The 16,252-nt window shown below is 37.4% G+C and overlaps 1 protein-coding gene across 3 annotated transcripts in view; it reads left to right on the top strand.

The window, feature by feature from the left end:
* Positions 1-16,252, top strand: part of CBFB (core-binding factor subunit beta) — a 65,313-nt gene that overhangs the window by 39,540 nt on the left and 9,521 nt on the right. For 2 of the 3 annotated variants that reach the window (XM_044987643.1, XM_044987645.1), the window contains 2 exons: positions 271-387; positions 8,297-8,392. In XM_044987643.1, the coding sequence (XP_044843578.1) occupies positions 271-387; positions 8,297-8,392 (213 nt within the window). Of the gene's footprint in view, positions 1-270; positions 388-8,296; positions 8,424-16,252 lie in introns of all 3 variants that reach the window. The other variant, XM_044987644.1, reaches the window with a different exon arrangement.

Consider the following 16,252-nt stretch of genomic DNA (forward strand, 5'->3'; position numbering starts at 1 on the left):
ATAAACTGGGAAAATAAATTAATTCCAGTATGTATAGTATGCAAAATACAATATCCAGATTATTAATTATAGTATTTATAGACTTTTGATTAAAGTGTAGTTGGTGGAAAAAACGGTTAAGGGGAATGTCAAGTTACCAACTGGTTCAAACATGTTTCGTATGTAGCATTGCTTTGTATCAGAGTAATAGTTATAGTTAAAAAATAAATACAGTAACCATTTGCATATACAAAAGCATGTGTCAGATGCATGTGTCTGCCTATATTTCAGGTGTACTTAAAGGCACCTATGATTTTGAATGGTGTCTGTGTTATCTGGAAAGGCTGGATAGATCTGCAGAGACTGGATGGTATGGGCTGCCTGGAATTTGATGAAGAGAGAGCACAGGTAAGGCAGTCTCAAACCTTCTGGGCTACCCATGTACTGAATCTGTAATAAGTGTAACTACTACTACTTTTTAAACAAATGTATTTTCTTTCAGGAGAGAGAATACATGCAGTTAAGAGGCTTCAGATTTAATTAGTCATCAAAGTAATCACACCCTTTCATTTGTCTCTTCTGCTTTCACTTGTGTAAAAATTTCACAGAAAACTTCTAGTGTGGGAATCCATTGACTTAAAAATGTGTAGCTGCAGTTAAATCCATTATTAAATGAGATTGAGAGTTATTTCAGGCATAGATCGTGGGCCATTTACACATGCTGAGAGGCACACAGCACAAATTTGAGTACTGGAAAACTAATAATTCTCCACTCTGCAGGAACGGATTGGCAAACTAGTAGTGACACCAAATAGTGCAGATTCTGTTTGAAACTTACGAAAGTTTTCAATGACTAATGCCGTTCACCTAAAAACAAACAAACAAAAAAAAAGCCCATGTCCTCCCTCCTTCCCCACTGAACAGTTTTGTCTTATTACTTTGCTTTTCTTTATCTTCTTTATAGTGGCTGACTGCTTTGAATAGGTATGACCTCTTCTGAGAAATCTGACAGTTACTAGTGTAAAGTGAATAAGTCTTTCTGAAGCTTACACGAGTGCAGCAAACATTTACAATCTGTGGTTTCATTAGCTGGGGAGATGACTCTTTAAAATACAAATTGTACATAAAAATTTGATTGCATCTCTGCAAGATTACTTACTAAAGACTTGGTTCCAGGACAGAACCATGTGCTTAAAAAGCATAAATTCAGAATTTAATTCCTCTGCTTGTATCAGAAAGCTGATGCTGCAATTTGTCACCGCTGTCTTATGTGGGCTACGATGATGACTGCAATGGACTGAGTCTACCTTTGCTTCAAAAGAAAAAGAATTCAAAGGTATACGATGATAAATAATACCAATAAAGATCATTTAGATCATCCATTATTAACCTGCATTTTGCAGAACCACTCAGCATTTATTTTTATAGTGCCAAAATTGTGGTAGATACATCAGAGATAAATGAAGACATGGTCCCTACCTAAAGAGCTTCTGAATAAAGAGGGAGGTAGCAGATGAGGGGAAAGGATGCAATATAAAGCAGAAAGATTGAGCAGATATGTTACGCATATATTTTGTTCCATGTGGGGGATCAGGTATCCCAGCATATCTCTCTCTAATCTGTTTTTAGATGTGAAGTGATGGTGCCTTGATTACTCCATTTACTCATTCTATTTAAAACTTTTTTCTTAATTTTTAGCCTAAACATTACTTCATTAACTTGAGGCCATTGCTCCTTTGCCTAATGTTTCATTTTCTATATTGCTATTTTTAACTTGAAGGTCTTTTTCTCTGAGTTTCTCATCTTTACGACTATATAATTGCATCTCCTTAATCTATTTACATGTTTTGTCCATCATTTTAGTATTTTTGCTGCCCTTCTTTGTATATTTCCTACTCGTTCCTATAGCTTTCCTAAACTTTGGGGCCCATAACTACCGCCTGTTCCAGATGGGGTTGAAACAAGGCCATTTTGAATGGCAGTATTACCTTATGTGACTTCTTATATATAAATCAGAGAATAGCATTGACTCTTTTGCAAGATGTTGCTGCAAAATTATATTTACTACTTTCTCAAGCTTCTACTTTATATAGTTGTTTTCCAGTTAATATTTTTATTGCTTATTAGCACTCTTCCTGGTTCAGTGTGATTTCATATTTCTTGCTTAGATTTTGTTTCAGTAGAATTGGTGCATCCTTTCAGATGGGCACTTTCTGTAAATTGGAAGAAATAAACCTATTTTTCTCCAAGAGTTACTTTTACAGATCCCCATCATTGGGATACATGCCCCTCTGAATACAAGGCAAGAATCATCTTTAAAACAGTGACCATTATGGCTACAAGCTCCTTGCTCGTGCATGGAATGATCTGTGAGATTAGAAAAGGGAAGTGGGGTTGGATTCTGCAGTAGCTTGAAAGCTGTTCCTCACTGTCTTCAAGACAGTAAGTTTGACACTACTGCAGAGAACCTCAAGACACATTTGACAAACCTTTCACCTTTGCCTTTCCTGTTCCCTTTTGGGGATATTTTCTTTTTTTTGGAATTACTTCAGGCAGATGGGTTCCACAGCAGTATGAAAGTCAGGGATTCTATTCCTTTATTCCAAAAGGGAAGAGGAGGCTTAAGTCTTATACCGTAATGGAGTCTTAAACTCAGCAATTCATTTAAAGTTCCATATGGTGATATTAATGCTCTAATCCCTTTGTGTCCTCAGGGCTCTCAACTTGAGAGATGCATATTTCCACATTTCAGAGAGGCCATGCCATTGTGAATACATATATTTCTGGGTCAGACAGAAGCACTGTCACTAGTGGGACCTTCCCTTTGGAATGTCCACAGCACTATGTGTCTATATGAAATGCCTAGCATTGATGACATGGCATTTCTCAGGAGTAAAAAGATGTCATGTCTACCCTTACATGGATGATTGATAAGAATTTGAATGATTCAGGAAATAATATTGTTTCAAAACAATTTGTCAGTTATTCCAGAAGGGGCTGTGGTTATATTGGAACAAATCCACTATACTACTAGCTCAGAGGCAAGCCTTTATAATGTATGAGCACTACTAAATATCTCTATGCCTCAGATTTCACCTCATTTCACCTCATAGCTGTTCTGAAAATGAATCTGCTAGTTCTGTTGAGAATATTTATTGTTTGAGTCATATGGTCTCTCATACTGGGATGACACTTTGTCATATAACGCATGAGACTTCTTCAAAATTGATTTGAATGTGCTTTCCTTGGAAAGCTGTTAGAGTGCCCGATTAGACTAACTTAAGTTATGGACACTGCCACGGCATGTTACGTAAGGTGCTCCAATCTTTCCCCAAATACTGGAAGTTGTGATAGGCACACAATCTACAATTAAGAACATCAGTGCTGGCACCATCATTCTTCAAATCTTAAAACAAACAAAAACTTAGAAGCAGAAGTGGAAATGTTTTTCTGTGTAGAACCACATATTTGTTTCACTTCATAGCTAGCACGATTTCATTTTGCTTTGAATTCTTTGTTTTAATTCCATGATGAGCAGTTTGATGGTACTCCAGGGAGAATTTCCATTGCAGATCACCAAACTCTTGGTGTTTTGCATGCTCTTGGCACCATGATCACAGACATTTCTAGAAAGCAATGAACTTTGGGGTAGTGTGCATTCTGAGCACACTGATCTGAGCTCTTGGTGTTAGGTCCATGATTCCTTATCTACCCTCTGCTGTAGGAGTGATGTTGGGAGCATCCTTTAACTCTATCAGTTTATTTTGTCCAGGTAATTTAACTAATACTGCCTGTGGTGAGTAAGCATTCCTGGGTGGACGAAGGGGGTACCGATGCCAACAACTTGTATAAAGGCTAAGTTTTCATAGAGTGGGGGAAGGATTTCTAGCCTTTTATGATTTAAAGAAATCCAAATAAGATATGGAAATGCGCAATTAAGGTGCCCAATCAAACTTATCCCCCGACCTGTAGTGATACCATGAAAGGAAAACTATGAAAAAACTGTATCTTTTAAAAATCAGGTTAATATAATCTAGAACCACTATCTCTTATTGCATACCACTGCAGGCCAGAGCTAAGGCTGTTCGGGTTCCTTAGTTGCCTGTTTCCATACCCTAACAAATTTGAATTTCTTTTAAGCCTAGTCTTAACTCTGAATTTCCTGAGTTTATACCACTTCGTTTTCACCCTTAAGCTACTAATACATACTCTCAGCCTTAACGCCATTTTAACAAATGTTTTTGTCTTGGAATATATCCTCGCACTGAACATTTAAATCCATGAGGGAATGTACATGCAGCCTCAAATGTCAGTGCTTTCTTGAAGTTTCTGAGCTCAGGGTGCTGAGGTGGAAGCATCACACCAAGAGTGTGGATCTGCATAGGTATATGCCTGTGCAAACTCAAAATTACAGGTGAGTAATCTTCCTTTTCAGTTTCTTCTCTTGCGTATCTTAGTATTAACAAGTACGTGGTTATGTTGTGTTGCATTTTCCATTTAAAGAAGAGGTTACATTGCTTTTTTAAAAGCAAATTACCCATTACTGAAAGTGTGCCATTTGAGCAATATAATTCTTTCTGTTTTAGCAACCCCTCAAAAGACGCATTCTAATTTTCTTGTATTTAAACGTGTATAAGTACTGTAAGCCACTGGGCTATTTCTTTAACACTCTTCCTGTATTTCTTTTTCCTTTGTAATTTTAAATTGGTTAAACCATAATTTAATTCCACTTCTGAAACTCTTGCGTAATGTTAATGGAGGATGACTGGCTGGTATATTCCCACCCCAGAACTGATTAATTTCAGAGGACTAAGTGGTCTCTGTGCATATTACATACACAGCTACTATATAAACAATTTTGTAATTTACATAGCCTCCATTTTTGGAAAGCTTACCTTATAAAAAATGTAATTTCTCCTATTTTCTGATTTCATCACTATTTTAGTTAATATTGGATTCAGACTAAATTGATCTTTTCTTCCACCTTTCTGGAATAAGAAACTATCTACTACTAAGTCAGTCTTTTGACAATGAATTTCATATATGCTTTTTTCAAAAGATAACTTGGTAATTAATTTAAAAAATTAAAATTATAATGACTTATTTTAATGTTTTTGCTGTTTTATATGTAATGTACCAATCTTCTCATTTACTGTTAAGCAGCCTATAGCACACTACCCTTATTTAAGGCCCCATTCAGCTAGGTGTTCAGGCACATGTGTAAATTTAACATGCATAATGTCCTATTAAATTCAGTGGACCTACTCGTGTATTTAAAGTTACTCTTCCTTGAGTACTTTGCTGAATGGGGGCCAAAATTCCCATCTTTTAATCCGTAGACTTTTGCTGTTTCTATCCCACATCTGTCTGTGCTTCAGTGCTTGTGTGCTTTGATATATTAGCACTAAACTAGATCCTTTCCTTCTAGCTCTTGATATTTGCTATGTAGATCTAGATTATTTCACTCCTATCTTTTCTGACCAAGTAGCTGCAATGCCTTCTAAAGCAGAACTGTGTTTATTCACAACAGCCTCTACTACTTCCTATGCTCATATTGAGACACCTCAGAAATGTTTTGCATGCTTTTCTCATTGATACTTTGTCAGTATTTTGTTACTAGATACATTATCTTCCTTGTAAAAAGAAGGTCTTGATTTAAATAATTTGGTATATTTTTTTTGTACTGTACAATTCTCCAGGCTGAAACTGTCAACTTTTTTTCAGGAGTCACCCCAAATCCACTGTCTATAAAAGTTCTTGATGAATGTTCATTTAATTTACTTCATAATGAGCTGCAATAGCCTGAAGCAGAATTTTTTATTTAAGAAAATGACAACCTCACATTTTTTCCCAGGCGTTGGTGAGCCATCCTTTCAGCCATCAACATACATGGCTAGTCTGGATACCAGCAGATTGTGTCTCTCCCTCCTCTGAAGTCTTAATTTGGGTTTTATTCCAGGTTTATTTGTTTGTTTGTTTGTTTGTTTTTTAATATTCTGGCTGAAGCTAGAACTTAGAGAAACTATTCTGATTCATCTTCTAGTTGCTTATTTAACAAAATCCTTTTATGGCTTAAAAGCTTTAAGGTACCTTTTTGTGATACCTTGCCACCTTTTGAAACCTTGACTTCCAACCTGAAACAGAGTTCCTGCCTGAGAAGATGGAATAGTTATTTAATTATTTTTGTTCCCATGGAGCCTTTCAGAACTGTCATTTACTTAACTTCTTAGAATTATGGTATTTTCTAGCCTTCCATCCAGATAAATGCTTAAAAAGACTTGTATCTACATTTCCAGTATCTAAATGGTTACCAAATTATTATTGGAAACTAAATGACAAAATTTTGGGGCTGTTCTCCGGATCAAAGATACTCTTGGGGGTTGGGGGAGCGCTTCTCTTCATCAGTACACACACGCATCAGCATACGCATATCTGTATTTTTTTAATTTTTAGGCTATCTTGAAAATTTGTTTTTCCACTTGGTTTTGCTTAGTTTAAAATATTGCTGATCTCTTATTTAAAAAAATCCATTTTCGTTAAAAATTTTGGTAAAGTAGGTAATTATGAAATTCTGCATGGGTTGCCTAAATTTAAAAAATGAGAGCTTTTCTTTAGTCATCAGTAATCAGCTAGACTACCTCTTCTAGTTCTGTCCTTCTCAATTAAACGAAATGAACTCTATTTTCCCTTCCACTGTCCCACTATAATTGATATGTTACACCAATATAAAAATCGCCAAAAGGAGACAAAGTTGTCATTTAAACATAGAAGTTACTGTCAAAATGGTATCTTAATGGCAGCTGTAAACGTTGTCCTTTGATATATCTTTCTGGAGACTGATCTATGAAGATATATTGATTGACAGATGCTTGTATTAAACTGTGTTAGGCCACAAGAGACACTCTTTTTTGCATCATTTCACAAAGTAGCTTTAGGGTGTAGGATAGTGCTGCAGGCAAGAAAAGCAATTTGACATTCTCTTAGGCTAGAGACATGTTATCTTAAATTTAAAAGTTAATGCACTTAATCCCTTGGTATATAAAAACTGAACTGAGTTCTTGGGAGTGGAACATTTTTGTCCTCTATAAATCAAGGTTAACATTTCTGTTTTTTAAAGAGACCGACTTGAAAATAACATATGACAGTTACTAGTGCAATCTATAATTACTGTGACTGAAAAAAGTTAATGGTGAAAAGAGATTTCTTCATTTTTTATTTTTTTTTCTGTTTCACTGTTGACCTGTATGGTCAACTCATCTCTTGCTGATCCTTAGAAGCATCAGTGAGAGAAACAGGAACTCACCTTTTTATTTTAAATTTGCACAAATTCTTCTAAACTGACTAAACATGTCCCTTTAAGTAAAGGGTATATGCAGATTTATTATTGTGTTAATATTGGCTTAGACAACATAAAACTTAAATCCAAAATGTTACCATTTTTAATAGAAAATATTGAATAGATTTTAAAAAACAATTAAATTAAGATTACTGTCCATCCTTTTTATTGTAAAGATGTACTAAAATCTGGTGGGTTTTTTTGTTTTTGGGTCGTCCCCCCACGAAAATATGAAAGTCCACTGATACCAATTTATGTTTGTGTGCACAAGAACTGGGGGAGGAGTATTTTTCTAGCTCTTTACACCTTATACAATTTTGTATTTTAAATTATATACTAAGGGATGTGAATATTCATTTTTGGTCAGATGTTGCTATAGATGCAAAGTGATGAAGAGTTTTACTGCTAATCTGTTAAATTATGTTTGTTTTAGAGCATAAAAATTGAATGTAAAGAATCTGATAATCTCATTTACAGTTATCATTAGTTTGTTTAGTTCTGTCATCTACCTTACAAAATTACTTAATTTTTCAAGATCAAGAATGAAAAGTATTGCCTCTGTAATATAAGCTTTGAGGTTTCCTTTAACTTCTTGGTTTAAGAAATTTAGTCAGACTCCACTTTGAAACAATATTTTTAATTCTTTAAAAAGCAGTTCTGATCTGCAAAGTGACTTTTAAAAGTGGCATTGCATAGCTCCAGATTTGTCTAGATGATTTCATATCCCATTTGCTCAGTTTCCATGTGAATGGATATCTTGTCTAACTGCTAAACCTGCACATTCATTCTTCAGTCTGAAGTTCAAGTTCTGTCCTTTCTGACTTCTGTGTCATCATTAGTAATAGATTCTAGAGGTCAGATTGTTCTCCCCTACTCCCTGTGGTCAACTTTGGTGTCCTTAAACAATACCCGGAGTTAAATAGAACATAACTTGGGAGAAACGTATGTAGCCTCATAATTTTATGTCTTCTGGTTTGGTAGCAGGAGGATGCATTGGCACAGCAAGCCTTTGAAGAAGCTCGGAGAAGAACTCGTGAATTCGAGGACAGAGACAGGTCTCATCGGGAGGAAATGGAGGTGAGGGTTTCACAGCTGCTGTCAGTAACTGGTTAGTACTTTACCAAAAATCTAGATTATTTCCTATAACTTGTCTGTATGTATAATTATCGGGGATTCCTATTTGTTTTAATTTTGCTGTTAAGAAAATAGTAAAGCATGATTTAATCTCCTACTTACGTTATTAAAACTTGAAAAGGCACATGGAAAACAACATGTTTTTTATTTGCGTACATATAAGTTGGTGTTACCATTTTCCCTGTAGATGGCCCAATTACTGGTTGCAGACTTATGACTAGGGCCCTACCAAATTCATGGTAATAAAAAAATGGGTCATGGACCGTGAAATCTGGTCTTTTTATGTACTTTTACCCTATCCTATACAGATTTCACAGGGGAGACCAGCGTTTCTCAAACTGGGGATCCCGACAAAAAGAAGGTCGGGGAGTGGGGGATGGATTTGCAAGGTTATTGTAGGGATGTTGCAGTATTGCCACCCATACTTCTGCGCTGCCTTCAGACCTGGGTTGCTGGAGAGTGGCATCTGCTGGACCAGATCTGAATGCAATGCCATACCACGCCATCCTTACTTCTGCACTGCTGCCTTCAGAGTTGAGTCAGGACCCCTACAGTTACAACACCGTGAAATTTCAGATTTAAATATCTGAAATCATGACATTTACAATTTTTAAAATCCTTTGACCGTGAAATTGACCAAAATGGACCCTACTCATGACATACAGGCTCACTTTTTAAATCCTTAAATAAATGCTAGCAGCTCTGAAGAGGGCATTTTAGGAGTGGTAGTGAGCGTCTGCCACCTTCTGCCTCTTCCACAGACACTGGAGAGGCCTGGAAATGCTGGCTGCTGCTCCTGTAGCCTGGCAGTCCTTTTCTTTATGGATAGCAATGCCAATGAACTGATTCAGACCCTGCTAACTATTTTCCCCTGCTGGCCTGGCCGTATTCCACTCTGACCTTCCCCTCTCCTTGGGCCTGCTCCCTAGCCCCATCTTCATCCTTTCTCATTGGGTTTGCTCCTCTGGCCAGCTCTGTCCTGTCTCTTGGCCCTAGCTCCTTCTCTTCTCAGTGAGAAGAGAGCAGGAACTCAGGGAGCCTGAGGAAACAAAGGAGCTTGAAGGGAAGGTGGAAAGCAGGAGCTCAGTGAGGCCAGGAAGGGAAGCCTGAGGGAGGACTGCTAATGTGGATAAGGGAAGTGTTGGGGAGCTAGAGAAGCTGTTGCAGGCAACAAAAAGAATAAGAAGGGAACCAAGGTGGTGACGGTTTATTTTAATTCCTTTGCCATGCAGGGTTTTTACTTCCTACTCCCTGCCCGTTCAGCTCCCCGTAATGGCAGCATGACTAGTCCTCTCTCAAGCTTTAGTAGATTTCTTTCCTGGTATCTCATCTCCTCTTGTCTTCATGGTCATGCAGAGCTCTGTCTCCTTGCTAAGTGAAAAGGGAAGATCTGGGGAGTGAGACCAAGAAGAAGGGCTGGTTCAGAAAGTAAGTCAAGCTGGGGAACAGGCCTACGGAGACTGGTGAAGTCAGTAAGCTAAGAGTGGAAGGCATGTGGAAGAGCTGTGCTGAGCTAGTCTCTAAGGAAAAGCTGGTTTGAAAGGCCTCAGGCAATTTACTTGGTTAGTTACGAGAGAGTGCCTTCACTTCCTCTACTCTAGGAATCACTGCCATGCATTCTTGCCATCCCCAAAGGTTTAAAAATGCATAATCGCCCCCACCCCCACCCCTAAATGATATAGTCTTAAATCATGAGATTTAAAATAAAATAAATGTTGGGTACTTTTTGTTTGCCTTCAGGTGCTGGAGTCTTTAGGGCTCACAATTTCAACCTTTTCTCTGCAACCATAAGGGGCTAGAAAGTTACTGTTTTTAATGAAAACTGAGATTCTACTGTTAAGCTTGTACAGCCCCAGTGAAGTCTAATGGTGGATGAGTTCAGAGGTGTAACTAAGAGCATAATTTGGCCTTCAAACATCTTATTCATTGAGTTTTCACAGTGCTGACAAAAGAAACATCTTAGAATTGACATCTTGGAAACTGAGCACTTTTAAATCTGTAGCTGTTGAATTACAATAAGGGTGGAACCCCACCAATATCAGTATTGGTTTCTTTTGAGAGTAAACTACACTTTTAATTAATATTAAAAACTTGGAAATCTTTAAACTTCTTTTATACTGTTTAGCATGGCATGATCAGCAAATCTGGGAACCACTAGACTTTTTAACATCTCATCAGTTAGTTCTCCTATGGATTGCAACAGTGTCTGTATAAAATTAGAAAATTTCAGACTGTAGTACTATAGTTGAAATAGCTTTAATAAAGACCAGATTCCAGTTTGAGAGAGAGAGAGAGAAATCTTGTAATACTCCACCCACCGCTACCCAAAAGAGAGGCGCCAGCTCTTTGGAAATATTCATCCAGAGCTTGGCAGCATATGAAAATGATCACAGATTTTGTTCTTTATTTATACAGCTTGCTTTCTTAGTAGAGATGTTTGCTTATTCTTAGTCTCTACATAGATTATTTTTCAAATGTAACAAATGGGTAGATCATTGCCAATGAACGATCCCTAAACTAGGCATTTGAACAGTTAAACTATTTTTTGTTAATAAAGAGCGTGTATTATTTTTTAACAACAATAAGATGAGGCACAGTGGTACTTTTGGAAACATAAAATAGACACTGCAATAGCTGCACCATAATGAAACTTTTGGTAGAATAATAGAAAATAGAAATAGAAAAGCAGTGCTTTTTTTTTTTAAATCTGTTTACACCTACAGGCATAATAAAAGCTTTTTAGAGAATATATACAGTATATCTGAGATTATTTGTATCTTCTTCCAATCTCTTTCTGTCATGGTCTGTTTTCAATATGGATTACCCAGGGATCAGTGCTAGGACTGTCATTATTTAATATATTTATTTAAAAATCTGGAAGCAAAGGTGAATGGTAAGGTGTCCAAATGTGTGGATGATGATTATTTCAGATAATTATGGTTGGACAAAGCAGCAGTTATTTGAATTGAGTCTTTGCTGAAGTCTTCGAGCTGACAGGAGGCTCTCAGCTGCAAAGTGATATTGCTGCTCCTGCTGTGTCTCTCACAGGAGTCTATTTCCACACCAGAGAGGTGGGTTGGAGGGCTCTGGCTCCTGAAGAAATTAAGGTGTAGTTCCAAGAGTAGCTTTCCATGTTGTGTGGACATAATACAGTTTATTTAAGTAGAAATTTCACTTTGTATTTTAACTGAGCTTCTAATACAGTGCCAGCTAGAAAGATTTTGATGAAGAAATGATTGCAGGACCTCAGGCTAGTGGAGTCAGAATATGGTGGAAGTAACATGGTCTGTATTCAGTCACAGAAAGCTGCAATCATCTACTTTTTGCTAGCTGTTTAGTGCAGCAGAAGATACCAAAATGGTGGTCTTACAGCAAGGAATGGGTAACGTGGAATGGAAAAATTATATGCTCCTGTCATGGTGTCTACAGATAATTTTTGTGAGGGTTAGCTTTGTATTGTGGGAATTAGTTATATAATGGAAACCGTTTTTTGAACGCTTGGATTGTATACATTGTATGACAAAAGCTCAAATTTTAAATTTTTCTCCCAGCCCATTCTGTTGTGCATGAGGTTGGCCAGAGATGTTCTGTTGAGTCTAATTTTCTTGAGATTGAGTTGTCCAAAGCTTTCTGAATACATTTCATGCCAAATAAAAAAAATCAGTGGTTTAAAATTTTATTTTTTCTTGTTTGTGTTCATTTCGCATATTACTGCAGTTCTCTCTCTGTAGCAACACTGCAAGTAAAGAAGCAGAGTGGCTTGTTCTTCCCTGAAATAGCCCGGTCTAGCAATTGGTCTGTTTGGTGTCCTGTGATAAATATATGCATGTTTTTAAATCTAGGATATACACACACTATAACAAATTAGTTTCCAACATACCTCTCTGGTAATGCCCCCACAAGGATTTTTCTCTTACAGCTCATTCTCCCTAAATTTTTCTCCATTTTACTTATGCTGTAATTCCTAAATAAATAAATGATCTTCACAGTTCAAGTTTCCCAATTTAAGGAAACTTCATTACTTTTTGATATCTTGCTCATTCTTCCCTCAACTTGGGGGGAAAAAAATCCCAGAAATTTTGAAGGAAATCCTTCTACATGTACAGGATAAAACCTTGGCTCTGGATCCCATCCATAAAGGTTCCAGGGATGTATAAGGGCCACCCATGCAGAGGCCATGTGCTTCTTTACCAGCTGTGGTCCTACTTTCCCCCAAAGAGCTCTAAATCATGATCAGGCCAAGAGTTGTTAATTTACATTCATAATTTGGATTGTGTGAATTCTTGATCTGTACTGTTGCCTAGAGCCATCACAATAGCTGTTTCTTTGTTTAAAAGGTAGCATGAAATTGCAGCTTTTTGGCATCTTATGCTGAAAAATTGACCCAACCCAATATCCTGTTTTCTGTAGTGAAATGTCAGTTTTTGGGGCAGTGCAACTTTAAAGAAAAGTTTTTAAATATAAAATAATTAAGATTTTATATTGATGGATATATGATAAAATCTGAAATGTTTTCTTTTGAGGAAGTATTGTTTAAAGGCTAGTATAGCTGTTATAAATATATAATTAGTATTGATCTCTTTCAGTCAGTATTTTTCCATTGCTCAGCCCCCTTCTAACCTTCATTGACTGAAAGAAGATGCTTATATTACAGTATTTCCTGATTTGCAGAATTGATTTTCTCTGTACTATATTCAGCATTAATTGTGTACAGAACATAAATTGTTGGGATTTTTTTAATATATGCACTTTGTAGCACTTATAGTCTAATATTAGCTGTTTTGAACCTCTTGTAGAACAGTCGCAAGGCGAAATGATTATTGGAATGTTTTACTACATTCACATCTTATATCTCAGACATTTTTTTTAAAGTTATGATTGATTTGAAATTGGTTAAATACAGTAAAATAACAAAAGGTCGGTTATATCAGGGTGATGGATTCCATTAGACTTGAAAGATCCAGTTTGTCGTTTGGACCAGACTCATTACCAATATATAAGCTGCAATATGATTGAAGCTTCTGGATGAGCTTGGCATATGTCCAGAAGGAAAGTCTCACTTGTATTGTCTGTGCTTGAAGTCAGTAGCGCAGTTTCAGATCTTTCTTACACTCAGCACTTAAGCACAAAATCCAACTAATCTATTAGAAGTTGAACTGTTCGTGGGTTTTTAGTAAAGGGAACTGTCTTTAGAAAATAGAATTTACAGGAAACACAGAATGGAATCCTTGATAGAGGTTGATGTTAAGTGCTTTATATAATCTTTGTCAAGAAAGCTGCTAAATTTTATGTTCCCAATGATTATTTTAAAAGCTTGTCAGTAGGTAGGTAGTCCTAAAAGCAACTAACTGCCATTCATTGTTCAGGTTTTTTTATTGTTCATAATGTAGCTTGATTTTTCATTTATTATTTAGTAAATAGATGCAGATACTTGGTGCCAAAGAATATAGCATATCTACTCTTTTTATCCCAGTAGTATGTAGCTGCCAAAATACAATTAAGAATCACATTACAGTTGCCCATGGAAGAGACTTCTGTGACCATTTCTTGATTCATCCTCCGTTGTTTTAGATTTTTCTGGTCTCTTCTTTCCTCATCTCTCCATGGGAAATTTATGCTTTAAATATGGAGACATTTGAGGGATATCATATGATCTAATAACTGTAACCACTAAAAAACTATAAATTTTTTTGTTGTTGCTGGTCATCAATGTGTACCATTTCCATTTAAATGAATACTGTATATGTTCTTGTCAGCAATCAAAGTATTGATACCCACGGCCATGATTTTCCAAAATAGGGCCTATAAAGGTAAGATCCGCAAAAGTTTCCAAAGTGTTCAACCCAGTAGCTCCTATTGAAGTCAGTGGGCATTCAGCATTTTGGAGAATCAAGCTACCTATTTACTATCCGACATATGGACTTAGGAGCCTACCTTTAGGCTTCTACTTTGGAAAAATTGGCCTAAATTCATACCCATGATTATTATTATTTAATATTCGTTTTAAGCACCCAAAAGCTCAGTCAGTATCAGGGCCCTCCATTATTCTGGCTGCTGTCAAAACAAATAAACTGGTCCCTGCCTTGAAGAGCTTACTGTATAAATAAACAAGGTAATAAGGTAAAGGTAATAATTGAAGATATACCAATCTCCTAGAACTGGAAGGGACCTTGAAAGGTCATTGAGTTCAGCCCCCTTCCTTCACTAGCAGGATCAATTTTTGCCCCAGATCCCTAAGTGGCCTCCTCAAGGATTGAACTCACAACCCTGGGTTTAGCAGGCCAATGCTCAAACCACTGAGCTATTCTTCCCTGCAGACTGTATGTCAGCAAAATGTCAGATCCATAACTCCATACTTCTGATTTACTTAAATTGCATATTCTAAGACTATTATTTAAAATTAGGTCCCAACTTAATTATCTGACAGGTCTGCACTAAGAATTTTTGTTCCCGACAGCTACTGATGTGCTCTCATACACCAAACGAGGCGTACAAACAAGGAATCTTCAACTCTGGACTTGATAGCTGAATGAGTGACGTGTAACTTTCAAATATTTGGTCTTCATTGACCTTTAAACTTAGGTAATGGTGCCTCTATATACATTTTATCTATCCACACCTAGTCATGGGACCTTCCAGGGACTGCTTTAGCCTCCAGTGCAAGTTGGAGCACACTCATAGCTGGCTGTCATGACTCCCACAGGTTTGTTCTGGCAGCCAAAGCATTGCTGATCTACAGCCCTGACATGCCCATGTGAAAAGTAGGGTGGACTAGGGCAGGTTGTTCTAGCTTTATTCCACCCAGAGGTTCCTCTGCACCAGGGAAATACCTAATGAACAGTGTCTACCAATTTTCCAGTAACTTTGTGCCATTGGCTAAGAAGAAAGGAAATTGTAAGCAAAGTAGTTTGTAGTTACTAAACACAATGCTGTTGAGGGAAGATCTTATGGACTCTAAAATTGTCCTTTGCTGTTGCACATTCTTTTTTTCTCACCCAATTGTGCTAGTACTTTAATAGGTGTTAGCCAGATCATTTCATTAACCAGAAGAACCTAGGGAGGACTTCTGGGGATGGACAGTGTCATCTAAAATTCCCTCTGAGATTATTCTCTTCCCCTCGGCCCCACATGCACGCAGTTCCATTTTGTGTGTGGAGAAAGGGGATGGTCTGTTGTTGTCGTCATCTCTCTGCCCCTAAACCTAGCTGGTGCCCAATGGTTCATGATAAGCCAGAGCCATCTTCATTGAAGTCCTCTCCCTTCCCCTCACCTCCCCCCCCCAAATCTAACCCTCAGCAAGGTTTCCACATGCTTTTGGATCCCCTTACCCATAGCTGCCCCCAGGATCTCTAGAGAGGGGCAGCAGCTTGGGGCTGTCTTGTCTTTTCTGGGACAACTCCAGTGGGCTAAAGGGATAGTTGTTCATACCCCTCTCCAGGCTCCTTCTCCAAGAATCTCTGAATCCATAGAGATGCTTCTGTAAGCTCCAAAGTGGAAGTGAGGTCACAGTGCCAAATTGACGGGAGCCTTGTGTATATAAGGTTCTCTCTGCATGGATTTATGGGTGATAATCAGGGATATTAACATCTGATGGTCTCTGTCCTGCAGAGCTCACAATCTAAGGCCCTAATCCTGCAATGAGCCCAGTGCCCACACAGAGCTACTTGCGGAATCAGGGCCTAAAACAAGACCACATAAATAGGTGTTACAAATGGAAGAAATGTGGGGAGGAGGATAAGGTAATAACAATAATTTATGGTTACATAGATTAGCTATTTGTACAGTTTAGATTGTAAATTATTT

Source organism: Mauremys mutica, chromosome 14 (assembly GCF_020497125.1).
Source record: "Mauremys mutica isolate MM-2020 ecotype Southern chromosome 14, ASM2049712v1, whole genome shotgun sequence".
Lineage (NCBI taxonomy): Eukaryota > Metazoa > Chordata > Testudines > Geoemydidae > Mauremys > Mauremys mutica.